Source organism: Centropristis striata, chromosome 19, assembly GCF_030273125.1.
Source record: "Centropristis striata isolate RG_2023a ecotype Rhode Island chromosome 19, C.striata_1.0, whole genome shotgun sequence".
In the NCBI taxonomy this organism is placed as follows: Eukaryota; Metazoa; Chordata; class Actinopteri; order Perciformes; family Serranidae; genus Centropristis; species Centropristis striata.
Window position 1 is genome coordinate 10,996,573 of NC_081535.1, and position 23,687 is coordinate 11,020,259.

At 37.3% G+C, this 23,687-nt stretch overlaps 2 protein-coding genes across 2 annotated transcripts in view; both read right to left on the minus strand.

Annotated features, from left to right (window-relative positions):
• rimbp2a (RIMS binding protein 2a) overlaps positions 1–12,750 on the minus strand; it is a 78,651-nt gene extending 65,901 nt beyond the window's left edge. The window contains exons 1-4 of the mRNA XM_059357808.1: positions 12,648–12,750; positions 11,097–11,229; positions 10,452–10,481; positions 8,795–8,938 (exon numbers count right to left, since the gene is read on the minus strand). Coding sequence (XP_059213791.1) covers positions 8,795–8,932 — 138 coding nt within the window. The 5' untranslated portion in view covers positions 8,933–8,938; positions 10,452–10,481; positions 11,097–11,229; positions 12,648–12,750. The remainder of the gene's footprint in view (positions 1–8,794; positions 8,939–10,451; positions 10,482–11,096; positions 11,230–12,647) is intronic.
• A 1,829-nt stretch (positions 12,751–14,579) lies between these two features.
• noc4l (nucleolar complex associated 4 homolog) lies at positions 14,580–23,507 on the minus strand. The gene is made up of 15 exons (XM_059358099.1): positions 23,294–23,507; positions 23,036–23,156; positions 21,317–21,423; positions 19,824–19,931; positions 19,133–19,282; positions 18,905–19,007; positions 18,733–18,767; positions 18,586–18,636; positions 17,933–18,044; positions 17,710–17,770; positions 16,927–17,037; positions 16,525–16,688; positions 16,237–16,319; positions 15,920–16,033; positions 14,580–14,897 (listed from the first exon to the last, which is right to left on the minus strand). The coding sequence occupies exons 1-15, from the start codon at positions 23,444–23,446 to the stop codon at positions 14,778–14,780; spliced, it is 1,593 nt and encodes a 530-aa protein (XP_059214082.1). The 5' UTR covers positions 23,447–23,507; the 3' UTR covers positions 14,580–14,777.
• Between the last annotated feature and the right edge of the window lie 180 nt (positions 23,508–23,687).

A 23,687-nucleotide genomic window follows, 5' to 3' on the forward strand; every position in this document is an offset into this window, starting at 1 on the left:
AAAAAGGACCTTTACTATCATTATCATACTGAGCTTTGAGCTAAACTTCAATATACCAACCTGCTTATCATGACTATGCTAACATGCTGATGCTTATAATAATGTTTACCTTGTTTTACCATTGTAGTTTATCGTGTTAGCATGCTAACACTTGCTAGTTAGCAACATAGCGGAAAAGTCAAAATTTCTGCTATGAAAAAGGACCTTTACTATCATTATCATACTGAGCTTAAAGCTAAACTTCAGCATACATAAATTAAAATTTTGCTGGTGGCACTGAGGAAAAAGCCAGAGGATTACCAAAATCATTAGGATCCCTCATCTGGGCACCATGGATAACTGTACCAAATCACAAGTCATTCTATTCTATAGTAGTCAAGCTCATTTAGTCTACTCTCAACCAAAGTGGTGGGTTGTCCATCTGACCAACAGACAGATCGGCTAGTCAGTATAAAAACTGTTCATAAGGAGGAAACCAGCACTTGATTTATAAAAGTTATGAAAGAGGACATAAGGCTACTGTCAATCTTGCTTACAGTGATGTACTCAGGCTTTAGTTCCATCCCATGGGGTCAGTCACAGGAAAAGGATTACCAGGCCTGAAAATGAAGCTGCTACTGCAACAGGTTTTGAGCCTCAGCAGGATTTGCCAGTCAATGTTTTCCTCCTTAGAAGTTTTCTTGATGGCTTAGAATGGACTTTGAAAGTGAATTTTCACTCCAACGCTTGAACCCTCCATGGAAATATACTGCATATCTGTAATAGGCAGGCCGGAAACTTCTCTTAAGGTCTGTCAATAGTTTCTTGTATTGCTCAGTTGGTTTTCCCTCATGCCATACACATATTTGTATAATTTGATGGCACTTTTTTGAGTTTACAGTTGTCTTGTTTTGGAGTGAAAACTGCTCTGCTGTCAATCTTCTATTTTTCAAATTTTCCAATCACTCGGAGGCCACCAGAGGGGCTGGAGATAGGAGAGGAACTGTGCAGCTGTTTGGCTGAGGTAAGGGGGAAGCTGATTTAGGATAAGTATATGTAAACTCTGCCTATGCCTCCTGAAATTAAACACCCTCCAGGGATGTGAGGATGCCCTTTGCTCGGTTTTGTGTCAGAGGAAAGAACTCTTCCCCATGAGTTAATCTAAAAATGGATTTGGTGCTCGGCTTCAGAATATCCATTTTTAGTAATATAGGTGTATGAAATTGGAACATTTTGGAGAGCTACAATCTGAAATCCCAAATGGGGTGTAGTCTTCCCATTTGCCTCCTGAAAAAAAGCACACTTAGCCAGCCCAGCCACTCCAATATTACTACAGCTATAAAAAGGAAAAAACATTACCACCCTCGACAAAAGACATCTGTGCTGCATTACTCTGAAGCCTGTTCACTTTTCTCTTTATCTCTGCTCTCCTTCCAAAATTTGAATTACCTTCTTCCACTTGGAAGAGAATTAAGGAATAGCTGAAAATATCAGCTCATTCTTCTCTTCAAGCACATTTTCCTTGTAGCAAACCATGAACAGACCGACCAACAGATGGTTCTAATATCAGTTTATATTTCTCTGATATCAATTAGCATGTTTCCAGAGCATTAGATATTTTGTCAGGCTCACAAAAGAACTCACACACACATAAATAACAAACAGATCCCCTGCCACAAAGCAGTCTATCATCTTCCAAATAAAAAAATTACAAAAAACAAAGTTGCAGGCAATATATCAGTTAACACAGACAGCCAAAGCTACCAAAGCCAGTATGATGGACCTGCCAAGTAGACAGAAAGACAGCCAGATACACCTGCTAATACAGTAGACCTGCCAAGCAGACAAGCTTACAGATAGACCCACCAGTGTAATATGGTGGAATTTCCAAGAACAGACAGCGAGATAGATAGACCTGCCAACCAGTGCTGTGGGTTTTCCAAACAGACAGACAGACTAACACTTTTAGTCAGCCTATTTTGAGTGAGATATTTTGCCATATGGGCATCAATGTGAGAACTGATTTGTGAGTCATTTAGGCCACAAAACCACTGGTGCAAAAATTGAATGTTATCACTGGTAGCCTGAAAACATGTGGTTATTATAAAATTATAAAAGGATTGCATCTGGTTGACTAGGCTCTGGAGCAGGGCAATAGAACCTTCTGGGACTTTATCAAAGGAGTGGACATAGAAAAGTGAAAGTAAAGGGAAGTCAATGCCGAAGTGCCTTAGACCTGCATTCCTTGTAATGGTCAGCAGGGGGGGACTCTACTGGTGGCAAGAAGGAGCCTTGATTGTATAGAAGTCTATGAAAAAATGGACATACTTCTGACTTGATTTATTACCTCAGTAAAAAAAATTCAAGTGATTTTATATTCTTAATCAACAGTTTCAAGTCTTCTTCAATACAGCATGATGTTCCTTTTTGTAACTAGCAATATTTAAGTAAAACAGGAAAGAGATGTTACAATGCAAATCCTTGACTGTGTACATTTAAATAGCTGTGAAGTTGTTTTTGGGTGATGTTAGTTATTGTCTTGGAAATTTCACAGTGTGTTTTGTTATCATGAAAGTTAAATATATCACCATTTGGTTAGACTTAAATACACTCCAGGTCCACCTTCTTGTCCATCTATGGTCACTTCTGGCTCACATACAGTCTATGGGCGCTCATGACTTTTCAATGCCAACTTGAAATATCTAATTAAGACATGATGAGTTTAGTCCCCAAATCAGTCAGTCATGCAGACACCAGAGGCTGACTGCAACCAGTCCCGTATCGGGTGGGCCCCAATTGTGCCATTCACTTGGGAAATATCTTCCTTGTACCGAGGGAGCGGCCAAAGCTGCTCTGACAGGAGCTGCGTCAGAGTTTGTTATCATGACGCACTCATGCACTCTGGGGCCACAGGAAATACTGACAACATCTCCTGCTAAATGTGAGACAGGAGAGGAGGAATTCAAAGGGACACAATGAAAGATACAGAGAAACATTCTGGGTCATACATCCACTCCCAGAGGTGGGTCGTTTCACACTCTTTCTGAATGCCAGCCTTTCAGTTCAGTGTGGAAGAGCAAATGGCACTCTGCATTACATGCATAGTTACAAATATATCCAAAATGGAGCATTTATTCATCCAGTCCTTACGTGATGAAACCAAGCGAAAACTGTCCATCTCTAAGAAGGGAAGCCAATGCGGAAGTGCCTTAAACCTCCTTTCTGTCTCACAGCCTGCAGGGGGTGACTCCGCCAGCAGCAAAAAGATGTCAGATTGCATAGAAGTCAATGAGACAATGACCCTACTTCGTACTAGATTTATTACCTCACTTAACAATTTCCTAATGAGTTTATGGTCTTCATCGCACATTTTTAAGTCTTCTTCAATGCAGCATGATGTTTCTTTTGTAAATTATGATCACATTTAGAGCAAAATAGATGATAAAGCAGGGTATGCTTTATAGTTTAGTGGCTACCTTGTGATTGACAATTGGACAAGTTGACAAGGGAAACATTTATCTTTTCAGTTCATGAAAGAGTACATTTTGTTTAAAAATTGGCATCCCGATTAATATCACAGTTAATGAGAATCAAGGCTGCATCTCGCTAACTAGCTAGCTAGCGTTAGCATTAGCTGGCAACTCAGCATCATGTGCTGGCCCCACTGGCCTGGTAGTTGCATGACCTCCCAAGCCCTACCATATAATTTCAATATGGTCAATTGTGGCTCCAATAAACCAAGATGGCAACAGCCAAACTGCCAAATTCAAGGCCTCAAAACAGCAGTTTCACATGTCACACTAACTACTTATTTTATACAGTCTTTAGATGGGACATTGGTTATCTATATTTTCTGTTTGTTTGGAAGATCCAGATCTTTGCATCACTGTGGAGGCCCAACCATAAAATATAAATAGAGTCTGAAAAAGTAGATAGAGATTATGTGGAAGGATGGAATGGTGTAAATTAGAAGAAAAAGAAACTAGGCCGAAAGAATGAAGACCCTGTGGCAGTCACCTTGAGAGTCTTAACATCAAACAGAATTTTCCTTTGTGGATGTATTTAATATTCACTCTCTTTTGTATTCACAGTGGAACCAACACACATAAACAAAAAATAATAATTTACAAGTGTTTGTCTACATCTGTTACAATATCTCACAAGTTGCTCTTATCCAAGCCAAGAACTGTATTAAAATAACTTGTTTCCTCTTCCTCTTATTGAAAGCTAGTCCATCCCAAGGGGTCAGTCTCAGGTAAAAGATTACTTGAGCTATAAATGAAGGTTTGACTGGAGGAAACGCTGTGCTGAGACAGCACTGAGGAAATATCAAACACACTTGCCAGCCTAAAACCATGCTCTTATGAAAAATTGACTTCCAAGCTGTACTAGTGCTCACAAATGACTATGATAATGTAAATTTAGCCACATGTTGCTCAATAAACCTACTGACAGGTATCGCTAGGCAATTACTGATGAAAGTTTTCCCACTATCCTGTATTCTGTCCCTTGTCTTTGACCTGAAGTGTCATTGCTGATTTGAGTAATACACATTGTAAGAAGTTTTTAACTACTTAAGATGTTATATTATATGGACAGCATTTTTTCCTTGCTCCATAAAGATACTTTTTTCTGTGTTTACCAATTATAATACAAAGGTCAAAGTGAGTGTATATGGCTCAAAGAAAAGGAAAAATTCCTGCAAAAAAAACAACAACTGCTAAAATACAACAAAAACCGTTAGACTCCAAATGATTTATTCCTATGAAAGCAACATCTGTAAAAACATATTTCTTAGTTGCAGGGAAAAGAACATTCAGGGAACTTCATTTCTGTGAATTGTCTGAGCTGCAGAGCACGCTTTCACAACACCAATGTTGGGTACACTGTGAATGGATTATCCGTTTAAAACTGATGAACAACTGGGGGCTGGGGTAACTGTTTATTAAGCAAAGCAGATAATGTGGGTAGCTATTAAGATGTTACAGCATATAATTATGTAATAGAGGCTTTTTAGTGCTTTATGCCGAGCACAGTTCAGCTTTCCTCTGCTTTCGCAGTAACTAATAGCTTCCGTTTTTAATTCATCATGGACACAAAGAAATGCTATGTATGTATTCATCCAATATTCACTTATTAAAATGATAATTTTCTAGGGTTTTTATGGCACTTCTGCTTTGTTGGATGACTTATGGTGGGGGGACCCAGCAAAATGGATTAGGAAAGCAGCATGTGGTGGCTGGCTTCGAACCAAGGGCATTGTGGTTAAGTGGTGTGTGCTCAGCCAAGCGACCCACCAGGATACCCCAAGGTAATCTTATTTTCACTAGGGTTGATTTAAATAGATTGCCATATCGCCATCTGGCGTGTGAGTGAAATACTTGCATCAGTGCTGCCTGATTTAGTCAGCCGTGGATGTACAGCTATTGACCTGCCGTTAAACAGATTTTCAAAAAGAGGAAATCAGTCTTTTCAAGCCTATTGAGCTACTCTTGTCCAGCGTAAGTGTTGTTATGAATGTGTTTAACTTGGAGTGGGCTTTAGACAGGCTGTGATAAATCAAGAGTCAACTACTCGGGAGAGAAATAATGTGCTATCATTCATGAACACTAAGTAGCTGCACCTCATAAAGGGAATACATGTTATCTGGTGTTTCCCAGAACGTATTAAATCTCAGCAGCTGTAGCAGCATCCTTTGTGTTTTGAGATGAAAAAAAAATCAATAGTCTAAAAAAGGGGACAGGGACAGCAGTGTGTAAAGACATGTAGGTTACAGTATGTTTTTGAGGATACAGAAAGTGACAATGTGCCTACCTTAAAGGCAGTACCCCATTTGTCCCAAAATTGCTCTCCTCCCTTCCCGTCACATCACAAGCTGGCAGTAAAGGCGGAGGTGATGCGTCTGTGCACGTGTATGCCGGTGCATGAGTGCCTGTGTGTGCAGTTGCAATGAGCCTTTCCGATCTACAGCTTTAATAGCTTGCCTGGTCTTGCCACTGTAACAGGCTGGGAGTCTCACCCTCACAGTGGAAGCAAAAAAGCTAGAGCTTGGCACTCTCAGACACACACACACTCCCTGAGTCCCACCCCTGAATGTGTTAACGCGTCCTCTCGCGCTCTTTGCTCTCCTTCCTCCAGTTGCGCTTTAAAATCCCCCCTCCTATTTTTTGCACTCGCTGTCTCGCTCATACGCAGACATGTGCACGCCTCTCCCAAAAATGTCACGCATGCAGTGAAAAAACAAACAGCAGCTTCCATTTGAATGGACTGTGTAAATCTGTTGAGCAGTGATGTAAAAATCATTACATCATAAATGAGCATTTTTTTCCATCAGAATACATTTCCCATGCAGAGCAGATCATGGTCCAGTATTCCCATATCCTACATATACATTTATATACAGAAGATAAGGTTTTCTGTTTTGCTGACAGAAGCAACAACACATACATCACTCCATCCTACTTTTTTACATCTTAGCATGTTTTAGGCATTATTATTTCCTTGGTATTACTACTTATAACTTTCCTCTAGCATTAAATTACAGCTACACTGTCATACTCCTGGACAGACCTCAGACACAACCCTCCCTTTGCTCTCTTCACCTCCTTTAAATCCCTGATCAGAGGAATAAAATTGAATCAATGCGGTGGTTTTAAGTGAGGTTGCATCAGCAGCAGGCACTCGATGTATTATAGTTGATAGGCGTTCTCTGTTTAACACTGGGACGGAGGCACAGGACAGAGGAGAGGACAGACAGAAAGAGACACTAAGTGTGCGTGAGTGAGAAGAGAAAGCAGAACGTACGCTCTGTTCCACTCTGTTGCCTAGCAACACCCGCTCGCTCTCTGTTCCCGTCCTTACTGTAGACACATTACTCTCGTAGTGCATTGGTTCTCAGGCATGACATGAAGCCCTGTGAGACTGGGGTTCAGGAACAGATGGAAACTGGATTAGGCAGAAATATGCAATGACCCCTTTAAATATGCAAGTAGCTGAAGGCAATGTGTCATTTAACTACTAAAACAAGCTGCCGCCTTTGTAGCACGTCATGACCGGGCTTCTGTCTCAACCTGGTGGATCTTTATCGCTGATATGTGCTGTCCTCTTCTGGCCATATGGAATAAAAAGAATGGCAGAAAAATCCAAACACCTGGGAGGGTGTTATTGGTGACACATAATGACACATGATGTCACATGTTTTCCAGGAAGCTAATTGTGTTATGATTTATATTTCATAAATAGTAAAACAAAATGGGTTGTACTGTTAATTATGTGTATGATATAAAATAGGAAATTTAGTTATTTGATATGTTAGTTCAAGCCTGCATGGCAGTGCTGCTGTATATGTTTTTATTCCATAGACTGTATAAAAGATGTGGACGTAGCCTCCGGGTCTTAACACCATTGCCTTAAATTTGCATTCTTTCTAATGACCACCAGGGGGCGACTCTACTGGTTGCAAAAAGTGCATATAGGCATATGAAGAAATTATCCGAAAGGTCTCAATCTCTAGTTTTAAGTTTTCTTCAATACAGCATGAAGTTCATTATGTATATTATGGTCCCATTTCTAGTAAAATAGGCAATTAAGTAGGGTATGCTGTGGGCAGTGGCTACCTTATGATTTACAAGTCGCGACCACAGTGACCTGTCAATCAGGACAGAGCCTAAACAATGTGTGTCAATGGCACTGTGTACATTTAAATAGACACAAACATGTTTTTTGGTTTACCTCTAGTCAGGGAAGCTAAGTGACTTCACACAAGATCCACCCTCTTGTCCAAATATGGTTTCTTCTGGCTCCAATAAAAACAAGACAGTGATAGCCTAAATGCGAAACTTGAAGAAACGGTAGTCCACAAACCAATGGAATGGCTTTAAAGTGGCTATGTCCACTTCTTTTATACAGTCGATATTTTATCCCCATAAAGAGTAACGGTCAAGGACAGAAAGCCTGTTGCGGTCTGTTGTGCTGTGCAGCGAATCTGAATCAGGAAATGGACTTTCAGTTACAATCAGAGCTCCCAAAAACAATTGCAGTATAGGAAGATTTAAAAAAAAAAAAAAGGCAGCAGACAGGTGTGCATTTGTTAGGGTCGGATAAGGTAAAAGATTATGGAAAACAACAGATTTGCAGTCAAAAACACAAAACTCTACTTTACAAATGTTAAGGCAGGAAGAGCTGGAATGAGATTAAATAACATTCAGCATTTACAACATTGTTCTTGCTGGAGAACAAAAATAGATGTTGAGATCATATAATAATTTAGTTGCAATAAATAAAGATTTTTTTTCAAATCATAGCATGATCGGAAAATACAGCAAACACGCCTTCCCAGTGATAAAATATTAAAGTGTAATTATTTACAGCATTTAAATTATTTCCAGTAATGCTTGCATTTTAGTGGCCATTTCCATAAACGGAATTTAGCCTCTTACTACATTTGCAGGGCTTAATATCTGGCCAAAGATTGAGTTGTTAGATTAAAAAAGGCATGTATCACAATTACTGCCATTGCAGAAAAGTAACAAAGTTGATAACTTTGAACATCATCATCATCATCGATTGTTACATCTTGATGATTATTATAAATGTGTAATAAAGAATTATCATATTGAGGTTAGGTTTACGTTGAGCAACTGTCCATAAAAAATAAAAAGAGCAAGTCTGTTTTACGTTAGTAACAGGATATTAATATCATAGCTGGAAGGAATATAAACTCTTACAGACAGGAATAGTTTCCTCTAATGAAATGTTATCATCAAGTGCTAACAGTAGTAGTAACACAGGCCTATAGTATGTGGTACCACAGTACCTTGCCCTTGGTGTGCAGGTGGTGATGGTGTAGGTTTCTGGCAGCGATCATGGCCAGCTGTCTCTGGATCCACTGTAACTCCATCTGAGACTGCCGCAGCAGCTCCTCCACATTAGCGCCGGACGTGTGATCCCGCATTATCACCTGCAAAAACCCACACAACAGAGATTACACACACTGAAGCAGCACTGCAAACCTCACATTCTCCTCACACCTCCAAAGCATACACTCACCGAACCACACACAAACAAACAAAAACATGCAACTGAATGTGTAAATAATTGTCCTGTCAGCATTTTTTAAGTTGTTCTAGTTCAGATTTATATTGTGGTAACACTAAATTTCAATGAAACAAACTACTGAACTTCTGCACACACAATTTACTTGAGTACAGTTTCTTGCTAATATCTACAGTAATTCACCTAAATGTCAGAGTTTATTAGTAATATTACATTAAAGTTTTACTGGCTTTATATTACACACAAATACTGCATTTTATCATGATTTCATTTGTTCAACATAATTTTTTCTGACGATCTTCTGCACTTGTATTTTGGTAGGCAGGCACTTGAAACAATAAATAATACATTCAACAAGCAAAAAAGCTTTCATTCAAATATAATTTGAAGTGAAAAAAATAAGTAAATGTGCATTACGATGCACAGTTTATCATGTAAAGAACAATTTCTGAGTAAAATGTGTATGTTTATCAATACAGACTTTTTTCTCATACTAAGTTGACCTGAAACAAATTAATTTCTTTGTCACAAACAAAACAAACACGTTAAAGAATACATGGCATATTGCACAAACAAATCTAGCAAATAGGGTTTTTTTGCACTTACTGTACAATTCCTTCATCTTCTGTCATTAAAATCACATAACCTGTTTTATGTTTACTGGCAATATATAATCAATCCCTGGCATTTCTAATTTTACATTGCTGCCCCTTGCATCAGTACATCTGCATGTATTTGTAGGTGCTGACTGGTGTGATTGATATATACATGTGCATTTTTATCAGTGTGTTCAGTGAGAGAGAGAGGGAGAGAGGGAGAGCGCCACTCAGTTACATAAGAGAGGATTACAGTATCACAGCAACACAATAACAGGGGGAGCGTGGAAAAAACATCAGATTTTATCAGTCAGCGCTAAATCCCCATCTATGTTGTCCTATTTTGTACCTTTGCACAAACATGAACTCACACACACGCACACACACACATACACACACCGTATTCGCAGTAACTACTATGCAGTGACACATGAAGGTTAAAAAGGTTAATGCTGCTTGTACCTTAGGAGATTTGACTTATCTGACTACTGCTGCATCATAATAAACACTCAAACAGCTGATTTCAGTCATCTGTGATCTGTCTTTTAGAGTAATGCATTTCTTTTGTAATAAATTAAAGCAACTACAGAATAAGACTGCATAAAAAATGATTAGGGATACTCAAAAAATAGTTTTTCTGGATACTATCAACAATAAAGTTTCAATAACTCATGGACAAAGAAGAAATACAACTGATTTGTTTTCATACTTGCTTTTTCTTACAGCCAGTAGGAAAAACTGTCAAATTAATCAGCTCTCTCTTCCCCCGTCTATCTTAGAGCCTCAGCCAACTGTTCAAACAGCTTCTCAGTGCTGACTCACCTTGGACAGCTTCTATTTCCTCGCAGGGGACTGGAGGAGGAGGACAGACATAACAACAACAACAACACATGAAGCTCAGGAGTCCTGTAGATTTATGCAGAAATGTCCCACCCTGCCAAGCCATCTATGGACCTGCAGTGGTAAGCATCTCTCGCACAGATTTATCAAGGTAAGAGGAGGGTGCTGTGTACGTCATTATCCAGGCCTGAATGGGGATTTTCATTCGCCATCTACCTATTAATTATTCTATCGGCCCATTACAACGATTGATTTCATGATATCACACAAAAGACAGTAGTCAGTAGTACCTTTACTAATTACATAACGCCATGTAGTAAACCTTTTTTTAAAATAATTATTATTGCATTGCACAGTTGAGATAAATTGGATTATTTTTAGATATCACAGGAACAAGTAGCATTCAGTTATGGGACTACAGACTAAGTTCCTCTGACAAATATTTTTCTGAGCTGTAGCCATAAAATATTTTGGTGCCATGCTCCAAGCTCTGTAGGTGTCTAAAGCTCTGAATGCATGCACTTTGTCTGCAGTGGACGAGTTTCAGCAACTAGTACAGCAGTTAGAATATGCACAAAAAAATAATTTGGGAAAAATACTGTTACTATCACAGTAAAAGATTGTTACCCATCTGAGTGAGGCCTGTCCGTTTCTTTCATCCTCTCCACAGTGATCTTCTGTTCTGCTGGTTTCTCCCCTTTCCGGTTTTGGCAGAGTCTTGTGCCATGTGTTTGCCTTGTAATCCTCAGTTAGAATAAGTCTAAAAAGAAAAGAAAAATACATAAACACAACAAAACTTCAAAAACAAAAACTACAGGAATGCTGTAGGCCTATATAAACTGCATAGTCATAGCGTCAAATGTATTTTGCTCCTTGGCGTGTCCGTCTTCAAGTTTGTGTTTTGGACAGCTTTTCCCTGACATGACTTGCTCTTTTCAAACAGAAGTCAGTTATGATTCAGAATTTTCTCTCACAGCGTTCTTGTACCCAAGGCTGCCTGCTGTGTGCCCATATGGCACACTTAACAAGAAGAAATATGAACAGGAGATGGAAAAGAGCATTTAAGGCTAACCTCTCACCTGTTCACACAATATGAAGAGAGGCTTGCTCTTGTGGTGGTGTCTTGGGTTGCAAATGTTGGGGAAATTCCCAATAAATTTCAGTGAGAAGTTAAGCTCAGAATTTGGGGTATTCAGGAATTTTGCACAATTTGAATTTTAAAAGATTGTGCTTTTTAGTAAACTTATTTGGGGGGGTCCATAAAAAATAAATACTAGGTCCTTTGACATGTTTTGGGGGAAGGTATGCTCATTTAATTTAATTATATCCCTGCACTTCATTCAGCAGCACACTCTTCCATAAAATGTAATGTTCGAGATAATTTCTTAACAAGAATAAATGGTACAGAGATTTGGTAAAAAAATAAAACCCCTCTGCATGCACAGAGTATTCTCCAATCACATGTGCAAATAACATTGACTACATGTTTTCATCAGTTCTGATTATAACACTGGAGTGAAAATATTTTCTTCTATTTTAACATGATATTACACTTATTTCACTAACTGGTTGTTACAATGTGAAATGTAGCTTAATTGAGCATGCTAACTGAGGAATTTGAATTAATCGGTTTTCATTTATCCATTATTGCAAAATATTTATTTTATGAATTAGTTATTCAGTTTAAACCGTAAGTTTGCATAATGCCCCCACTGTCGGCTATAAATTTCAAAATACCTTTCCCCATTAGTTAGTTAGCTTGCTAGCTAACGTTAGCTAACTCACCACTTGGTACATTTCACGTTGTGTGCACTAGACAAATAATTAATTTATAAAATAGATGGTATATAAATGTAAGTTTATAGCTACTTTACTATTAACAACAATTAAATTATAATTAATAGTTTATTAATAATTTTAGTTGCACTCATAACTTTTTTAACACCATATTAAGTATGTTAATGATTTTTTTAATTATTCATATACCTTTAAGAAATTGGTTGAAAACATTTAAAGATTCAATATGTATACCACTTTGTAAATGGTTAATAATTTGTCTATAAACCATCTATAAACATCACTTACCGGTGAGCTACCATCTAAAAGACACTGATTAATAGAAAAATAAGCACTTAAACACACATTCATGGACCATCCACACAGGTTTTTTTACTTTACCTGATTAGCTTATTTCAGGCCTGTGATGTCATATCCGGTCACTTCAGCAGACTGTAGGCTCATTTCAGGCTAATACATTCTCCACCAGAACAGAGAAATTTGTTCTTTCTCCCAGGGCTGCAAGAACACAATGATCTAATTTTGTTCTTACAGCCCTGGGAGAAAGAACAAATTTCTCTGTTCTTGACACATCATCTGTGCAGAACTTTGTTCTTGTGTGGTGTCCAAGAAGAACTATTGTTTGATTGGTCAGAAATTTTAATTTGAATGAGACGTGTGCTGCAGTAGGAGGGCCCTATGACGACTTCCGCGAAGTATGAAATGTCCTGGCCAGAAATACCTTTTTACTTATTCTTGCCTCCTCGAGAACAACAACCAATTAATCTCTTCTTATGGAGTATGTAAAGGGCTTTAGACTGGGTGCAATCAATCTGGATAAGTGAAAACGCTTGAGTGGCTCTGCAGAGCCTTAAACTCTGCATTAAGATTTATAATTTGTTGCCACTTCAGAGCAGAGAAACTCCCCAACACACAAACAGACATGAAGAGCCTGATAAGCTTTCTATGGAAGTCCTGATTCTGACCTCATTACACTTAGAAATACAGAACTGAATTTGAAAAAACAGCATTTTTATCATTTGGGGGGTTGCCCACAAAAAAAATCCCCATGGACCCCATGTGGCTCACAAATATAATAGTATGAGTAATGTTTTATATATTTATACGTATATATTACCAAATCAAACCTTTTTATGACAACAGATAGCGTTGAAAGGCCCAGTTTGAACCGGTCTGAACTAGCTTTGCTGCAGACATTTTGTTTGTTGGGATTGTTGGGATCAGTTCAGTTATTCAAGTTACCCAGGAATTATAATGTGACTTTGTCTCAGACATATAAGTCCTATTTTGCTGTTTTTAAACGTCTTCTTTTTTCCAAGTTGTAGAAATAACACCACCTTTGGGAGCCTAGGGCTAGTCCAGCTTAAAGCAGCTGGAGCTAACATTAGCTTACATAAGCTATGTGAAATAAATTGATTTTGAATTATCGAACATCATTTCGGTTAACAGGGGATAAAAACCACCTGGTTGAGGACTTATTGTAATATAAAATATAAAAATATAACGGTGCATTAGCATCTTAGCAACATTAGCATACAATAGCTCTGTAGTTGCAGTCCATGTTACTGTGAATTGGTAGGGTTTTGTGTTTTAAGTTGAAACCTAAAGCTAAAACTACATCTGTATGATAAAATACACTGAGATTTTGGATGATTAAAGTGACCGAGGAAACTATCTTATATGGTCACTTATATGGTCATAACTTGCAATTGAGGAGTTTATGTTTTCATAACAATTTATTTCTATACATATTTTTTCTTTAAATATTGAAGATTTTGATTGTTTCTTTAATGTAGAATATTGATACATTTTTTAAAAACTTTTTGCTGAATAGATTTTAAGCTGTTTTATAATGATGGAATTCTTAATAATTCTCATTGAATTTGAATTTAAAGGATTTTAAAACTAAAAACACTAAGTGAGAACTGTGAATAAAAAAATGTGAATACATGTAGCAGGAGATCATAGAGATTGAATATTTCATAAAGAATGGCCTATTATATGTCTGCTCGCAACAAATTAAAGACAATTGAAAACATTTTTTATGAGTATTAAAAACAAAACATTGTTTTGCACAGATTAAATCAATTACTCTTACTAGTAGTAGCCTGATGGGAGCTTCAATATACAGATATGAAATGATGATTATAAATGTATCACTATTATTTACTTAGCTCAATGGAAATAAAATAAGTGTTAACATATTGGAAACAGTTTCTCAATGTACGTGTGTATGTGTAATCCCCTTAATTTGTAAATTATTTAATTTAACAATCTCTGACAAGAAAAGGAAAAGTATTCACCAAGAGCTTTGGAAAAGTTTTTTACTGATGTGATGTCAGAAAGTTACAAATCAGAGACATAAATGATGATGGAGAAAACATAAAACAAAACTCCAGATTCAATGCATTTCTGTCCTTGTTGCTGCTGCTGCTGCAGGCTGCAACATGCACCTTGATGGATGAACTGGTCCCAGAAATGTATACCATGCTGTGAATGCAGGTCCTTGTTCTAATCCAAACAGAAGTGCTGTCCTAACACATCTCCCCCTCCTTTTAGTAACTGGGTGGCAGTTTCAAACTCCAGGGGGACTTTCTTGGTCTGAGCCTGCTTCAGGTCTCTCTCCATCAGCTGTGGATAACAACAGGGGACACAATATTCAGCCTGTTCTCCCGTCAAAAACGTCAATATAGGTTGTGTGTACAGGCTAGGGTTGTCACGATATGAAAATTTTCAACTCGATACCGATACTCAGGAAAATATTCGATACTCGATACCATTTTCGATGCCAGAAGGATAAAAACAAAGACCCCAAAATTTAACAAAATGTAACAATTTAATATTTTTATTAACAAGAAAAATGCAACACGTAAAAATTAACAGAACCACAGGTTAAATATTTATAATAAAAAACAGTTGTGCAAAAAGAAACTGCAACTATGATAACAAGCTTCAGATACTCAATACTTTTGAAAATGAATATTGTATCGGGATACAACGTTTTAGTATCGATACTTTTGACAACCCTAGTAGTAATAGTAGTGATTGACACCCAATCGAAGTTGAAAAAGGCAGATTTTCACCCAGGAGAGTGGGGTTTGCGTCCCCGGGTGAAAACAAAAGTGAACCATTTTTAACTTAAGTTACATGAATCACGTTTTTGAACGTAACTTAATGTAACTTGCGGTAGTCACGTGACCCTTGTAACTACTTCACTACCGAAATATACGTACATTTATTTACTGTTTAAACTGTCTTTTATAACGCCTTACCAGGAAGCTTTTTGCCCTTAACCAAGGTCAGTGGTTTACAATATAAATCCACAGAAACTGCAGCCTTTTTTACAACCGCGGACAGTACGTGTGTCTTATAATGAGAAAAATGGTGTTGCACCACGAGCCGCGATACGTACATATGTGCAGTGAAACGTGAGCCGCGATGCGTACCTACGTGCTGTAATTTGCGATACTGACACACAACCTCTTCTGCCGTTTATGTTGTAGAACTTGTTTCAATATTCATGTTACTCAGATTACTATTAGCATTAATGAAGATAACTAAAATCATTTAGTTTCAACATAATATAAAACATTGTGTGCTTGTCATTTAAGCTATGAAACTTCAGAGAAATAGATGAAGAAGTGTGACATCACCTCATATGTTGTTATCTCCAGCAGCTCGCTGATGTCCTCCTCTAGCTCTGACAGAGGTGTGTTGATCGACACGGCAGCTTTGGCCACATCTGGATGGTAATGCTTCTGCAGTGTCTGCAGCAAAGGGAAAAGAAACACACATGTAAACATTTATCCAAAAAAAAGCTATGGTTCTAGTCACTAAGTGAGACTCCTAAATGTATGATATTCCTTCATCTTTTTTTCCAGTCAACATGATAAAATCCTTGGCTGGCAGTTGTAGTCGGTGTCATGGATGATTCATTTGAGAGTCTAAAACCACCACATGCTATACACACCTTAATCTCCCACAAGCTGCTCTCTAAGGCACGGCACTGAGCAGGATCCTCTTCATCCATTAGATACGGATCCTCCAAAGGCTCTGTCATTATGAATACAAACAAAATATTTACGTATATACTAAAATGTGTAGAAGACTTTTGTACATCACAGTGAAATAGTTAAAACCATTTGATATATAATCAGACTAGAAATAGAAACAAAACTCACTTAAAAAGGTTAAATACTCATTAAATTCAAGATGTTGAGAATCTCCAAACATAAACAGGAGATCGACGGGCACTCACCATCTTCTGTGCTGGGCTTGTGAACGAGGATTCTGCAGGATGGGTGGCGACGGATCAGGTTGTAGATGAAGGGCAGCACTGTGAGGAGGGCTGTGGGCGGCGCGGTGAGAGCCAGACGAGCCAGGCGTTTGGCAAACGCAGCCACGAGGTACACCGGCAAGTGACTGGAGAAATGCACAAACAGCATAAACTATGTTGCTAATGCATATATGCTTTTTGAGTTTTTATGATAATTATCTTGAATGCTATGAAGCAAATTACTAGGTTGACAGTTTAAATATCCGATATCAGTCAGTTTGAATCAGATAAGCACATTCTACCCAGAAACTACAGTTGCAGTATCGCTTTTAGACCAGTGGGGCTCATCAGTTTTTTTTCGTAGAGAAGCACGAATGATCTTACCTGGAGCTAAGGAAGAGGTTAGCTAGGTGGAAAAAGCGTGCTCTGTACTTCACATGGAAAACAGAAGGCTCAAGCAGATTATACAGCTTCTTGTAGAAATCTGGGTAATCTCTGCAAAAACAAACACACACAACATATAGTACAGTATTGCAATATGCCATTCAAAAACATATTTTACTCTGCTTTTGGCCCTTGTATAAGCAGCTTGCATGGATCCGGAACTTTGAAACTGAGTTTACTGATTCATTTGGCATCACAATATAAAAAAATCAGTTTCACATCTAAAAACAAGCAGCCAGGCTCTATTTTTAAAGGTAAACTATATGTACACCGATTTTTGTTGCTATCCACAGCTGTTTCATTTGGCACTACTTTTTCTCAATCATAGAACTTCCATGTTCCTCCGCATGACAATAAATTTAATAAACTATGAATGAGCTGTTTTAAGTGATTCAGAAGAACTTGTTTGGAGACATTTCTCTCTTAGTTGGAAAAAAGTTTACATTTAGTAGAGAAGAAAACTTTGTTCATGACTTGTGACTAAATAGCCAAAATGTTTGTACCAACATAAAAAAAAAGTATAAAATCAAAGTACTACAGAGGAGAGACTACAGAAAACCTTTTTCTGTTGACGTATGTTGAGAAATGTTATCTCATAAAGAATCAAAAAATTTTTGATAACCTTAACATCAACGATAAAATCTTCATCAGAGATCATATCTAAGTTTTTACAAATGTGACAATTAAATGTGGCCACATTTTACATTTTCATGCAATACTCACAGGTTGTGTTGATGTATGAGGACAAAAAGTCCATTGAGGGCCAGCAGGCTGATTGCCCCACCTGTTCAACACAATGACATAACACCAGCATCATGATTACCAGCATCATCCAATAGAAATAAAACTTCCCAAGGTTCTGATGTAAACATGCCACTATAGTTACTCTGAAGTAGTTACTGTCTGCTCACATTAAATTATTTGTCACAACTAAGTGGCAACTTACCGACATCATAGGCAGCAGTCAAGAAGTCGATCATCAGTGTGGGTTTACTCATGTGAGGCAAAATGGATTCATGGAGGATCACCAAGATCTTTTTATACATGTTACCTGGCAACTACAATGGAGAGATGAGATGACAGTGTCATAGATGTATACTGCCCGACTAAGCCTAACTGCAGTAACTACGCAAAGGGTAAAACTAAGAAAAACTGCTTTAAAAGTTTTTTTTAATTGGCCAGCCAAATGGGTTATAGGTAGGTTAGTGATATGACAGTCTTTCTACACGTATTGACGATGTCATTTTTATGCTCAAAATCATGACAATGTATTTGACCTTTGACCCCAAAAATGTAGTTACTGCACTCTGTTTTTTTTTATTTCCCTATCAAATAAACTTATAATTTCTATTATTCTTGTCTTCACTATTCAAGACAATGAAGAAATAAAAGGCTACACTGTATCACAGTGGATTTTGTAGTTATTGCAATTTTTACATTATTTTTTCTCTGAAATAAAACAAATTTGAAATCTAAAAATTTGTCACAAGATAAAACAGACATAAAATGTGGTTACTGCAGTCAGGCTTTGTAGGGCAGTATACAGGGATTTAGATAATTAAAACGAAGAATGTAGTGGAATCAAGATTATTAGAATACCTTATACTTTAGAAAGCCCAGCCACATCCTCTCAAAGACACGCTTATGTTCCTGTGATCAAGAAGAACATTTAAAACTGTATTTAGGAAACTTTTGAGTTAAGAAATATGTATATATATATAAATATATATGAAATATTTTACTTACATTCAGTTTAGCCGCTTTCCAGTCCTCATGCTTAGCTGGAAAAGAATACATCAGTTTAATAACTTGTAAAAAATTACATTCAAAACTAACAAAAACAGCCTTCCTCCCCACATAATAGCAGTTCACCAAAGAAGAAAGTCACACCACTGTGTTGTCAAAACGCAGGTCTCACCTTCTTGTTTGACCATAAAGTTGGTGAGCTCAGACTCCTGGCTTGGTACGCTGATGTTGGACATGAGGGTGAACACGTTGTTCTGATATACAGGCAGCAGAGCCTAAGAAGAACAAGAGAAGCCCATAGAAATCAGCAAACCAAGTAACATATACAGTATAAAAATTACAGCATTGGCAGCTTAGCAGAGCCACAGCAGATTAGCGAAGCACTACACAGGTCTCCTACCCCCTTTTTTTTGTCCATGACATGACCCACGTTGTCCCGAATGGAGCTCATAACATAAAAGCGTACATCCTCCATCTCAAGGAACTCCTGGAATCTGGAGATCAGCAGGGAGTTGTCTGTAGTTTTGGACAGTAGTCTTTCCACCACCGCCTGATTATGAAATAACAGAAAGATCAGAAATGACTGGAAGTCACACAGGATACAGGGAATTATCAATCTGTTATATTTGAATAATTATAAGAAGGCCAACAGCTCAGATAGCTCAGAATGTGTTTTGCCACAGTTTGTGTTCCCACAGAAGTAAGATGTGACTACAAGCTGCATTTTATCATATTTAGGCTTTGTAACTCATAGATACGTGTCTGTAGGACAGCTGTTGGCCTGACGACGTCATTGGTAACTGGCCAATAGAATTCGGTTGCATTTAAGTCCAACTTCTGTACAGGGCGGGCCCAGCTCAAGAAGATGAAATGTGAATTATAACAGAAATCGGGGCTCATTCTGACTGGGATCCTGCAAGAGCTATGTCAGTTTGAGCCCAGTGCTGTATAACTTGTGACCTAAATAAAGCCGTCATTGAGACCAGACTTTTTTCTCCAGTTGTGTTTTGTTTTTGGGCTTCCAATCAACAATCCTGAAACCTTTACAGATCCCACCACTGAGCACCAGGTTGTGTGGCACAAAATCTTACCAGGATGAGTTCTCTTGGGAAGCTGTAGTGTTCACTCCAGTCCAAGTCCTCAAGAGGATGCTGTCCTTCTCCTGCAGCAAACTTCATCAGGCAACACAGGGCGCTCTCCTGTATTAAGACAGTTTAATTTATGCTTTTATGCGTTATTTGTGTTCCCACAGGTTGCTTTTTTCTCATCTGGATCCTCGGTGCCTTGCCATGTCTCTACACTGTCAACCAATATGTGCTGTGTGTGATTCTGAGTGTGTGTGCGTGCGTGCGTGTCTATGTGCGTGTGTGTGCATGTATGTGTATGTGTACATACAGATGTGTATGTGGGGAAGGGAGGGGTGGGTTTTGTAATTTTTATTGTCTGTTTTTATTCTTATTTTCTTGTAAAGCACTTTGTGTTGCATTTATATGTATGAAAAGCGCTATATAAATATAGTTTGATTTGATTTGATTTATGTTCAAAAACTGAAATAAAATACAGACAATATGAGTTCCTTTTTCAAGTCCCCAAGTGCAGGACGATGACAAATTACTTTTTTTTAATGAAAAAGAAGCAAATGATGGTTGTCATTGGCAGCCATGACACGCAAAAAGTAAATAATTTACCCTTTAATACTTGATTCCCTTTGTTATCTTTGATTATTTTCATGGCTTTCAGTAATACTTTAATAGCTTACAGACAATAGTTAATTTATCAGGGCAAAAGAGAACAAGCTGACTTGATCAAAGAGGATGATGACTCCAGAATATTGGTAGTAGCGTTGGGCGATATATCGATAGAAAAAATATATATCGATATATCTTTAAATATGATATGGAATTAGACCATACTGCATATATCAATATAGTTTTTTTTTTCTTTCTTTATATATAAATGCTGCCCTTACTAGGGTTTGTCATATTTAGTTATTTTTTAATGTTCGTTATTCTTTTCTCATATAAATATATTCATTTTAAAAAAAGATTAGCCTGTTTTATTTCATATGCTATTTTTATTTAAGATATTTTTTATTTAAAAGTGCACTTTATGGAGATTTGATTTTTTTTAAAAGGTACTCCTGCAGTATTCATTTTCACTTTAATAAATGGTTTCAATAAAACTACTTCTGACATGTCATATTTGGCTTTGACTTTGACTGAACATTTGCTCTCACTTTGCGAGCCTTAATATACCAGGATATGAATTTTGGTATATATCGCGCAGCCCTAAATGGTAGTAATATCAGTTTACCTATCTTTAAAATACATGCATGAAAAGAATAGTATAAAAGAACCATATGGACTGAGAGAACAATGTTTCCTGCATGTCTCACTGGTGCAATCTCACTTTGGTGTGGCCCTTTTATTGATGTTTGTCCATCGTAAATGTTTGAGTAATTAAATAGAAATCATGACTCCAGACTTCAGTGCTTGTTCAAACAAATGTTACATTAAAAGCAGCATGGTGCTTTCTTCATCAAGCGTGTTGAGAACTATTTCCATGAAGCTTTCCCTCATCTCACCTTGACACTGTGAAGATCATGGCTGAGGTGCTCGAGCAGCGTCTCCACACAGCTGTTGTAACGATGTCTCATGAATATGCGATACTTCTCTTCAGCACTATGCTCACCTGAACCAGAACAGATACAGACACACAAACCGAAAGAGGATATGATCTGTACTCATCTGATGCAAGTTTGCAGGACAGTTAAACCCCAAGTAGTGGATACAGTCTGTTTTATACATGTTATATAATAAGGGCTGAACTGTATTAAATACAGGTGCATCTCAATAAATTAGAATATCAAAGAAAAGTTTATTTATGTCAGTAATTCAATTCAAAAAGTGGAAATAACACGTTATATAGATCCCTTACAAACAGAATGATACATTTCATGTGCTTATTTATTTAATAATTAATTATTTCAGTTTTTATTCAATGAAGACCTAAAATCCAGTGTCTCAAACAAATTTTCAACCATTTCAAACATTACAAAAGACCAATTTTAAAAAGTATGTTTGACATGGAAATGCTGGCCTCTGAAAAGTATGTCCATCTATATGAACTCAGTACTTGGTTGGGGCTATTTGACTTGAACTACTGCAAATGGACTTTTCCATCAAATTCTAATTTATTGAGATGCATCTGTATGTCTAATGCATAGGTTCATTATATGTTATAATTATATTTGAACTTTAACACTTTTTAGTTTTATCAGTCTCACAAGCAGTATGTGTGAAACCTGTTAACATCCACCTCATATATTAACTGTAATTAGTTATATTGCATTATCAGAATATTAGTTGTAACAGCCATTAAAATTGACAAGAAATTGAAGAAAACAAGGGCAGCCTAATAATTGTTTTCATGACTGTATATATTCAGGGCTGAAATACATATTAAATATCGTCACCCTGTTAAAATAATCACCCAACTCATTTTTTTCAAGTTTTGCAGGAAACACAAAAAACTTCACCAAAAGTGTAACATATGACATTTATTGATCATTTTACTCAAAAAGGATGTAACAAAGGATGGCTATTGGCATAGTAATAACACTGTGTGTGACTTAGGCAATTTTTTGAACATGCCTTTGTGAGTAAAGCAAGATATGGTAACACTTTATTTTGAAGGTGTCTACATAAGAGTCACACAAGCCTGTCAGAAACATGACATGACAAATATCATGAGCATTAATGTTACTTCAAAGTGTCATTAATGTTCACGACACATCCCATGTCATGTTTATGACACGCTCATGTCACTCTTATGTAGACACCTTCAAAATAAAGTGTTACCATATCTTGCTTAAGTCACAATGGCATGTTCAAAAAATTGCTAAAGTCACATTTTATTTTGACTTAGGCATAATAAATCCACTTAAGTCACACACTTGACATAGGCCATTATCTTAAAGGGGTAAAATCACATGATCTGATCAACTGAGGATGTAGGCGATTTTACCATAGGTGGCCGGCGTCATGAAGAGATGATTTAAAAAAAAAAAAAAAAAAAAAATTGGACAAAAAATGACTTAGGTGATTATTTTAACAGTGTGACGAAATGTCAAATGCTTAATTATATGTTCATGATATATGACTTTTAACACTTTTAACATATTTATTTGATCAGTCTCACAAGCAGTATGTGCAGCAGTGCTTGTGAGAAACTTGTCAACATCCATCTCATAAGTTAACTGTAGTCAGTTATCTTTCATTATTAGCGTATTAGTTGAACTCACCACTCAACGCATCATCCTCTGCGGGCAGTTTTCCCAAAAACAGCTCTTTCTTCTCCAACAAGGTGCAGAACAACGTGCTGCACGCATTGGCAGCGTTGACAATATCCTTCTCTTTTTCTGACTGCAAACGAATATGAAGAACACATAGAGTAGTGTTTTAGTAACCTAAAAGTAACATCCTGCGTGGTATCAATAAAGCTAGCTGACCAGCATGTATTTGGGATGTTCAAATAGTGGGAATTTGTTGCGTATATTTACCTGAAGGAACTCGAGGATGTCGAAAACATCGTTGGCATTTTTTCTACTCTCAAGTATACTCTCGACTTTGCTGTTAAGGTCAATTTTAGCTGTTTTTACACTTTGTTCGGTTGTTTTTGCCGAACTCACGTTGCGTTTTTTGGCCGGCGCCATGTTTACTGAGTGATGTTATGTTCAAGTGACATTTGGAAAGTACGGTAATTACGATTATCAGGAACATAATGAAACATACAGGATCGTTTATGAATAATTTAAAGAGAAAAGATTTTATCAATATTACTGCTGAAAGCTTTGCATGATGTATGTACGTTTTTCTATTTTTATTTTCTTTCCTGACCCTGAAAGTGCGGAAATCACAATTGAGGTGTTTTACTTTACTGTAAATCCACAGGTC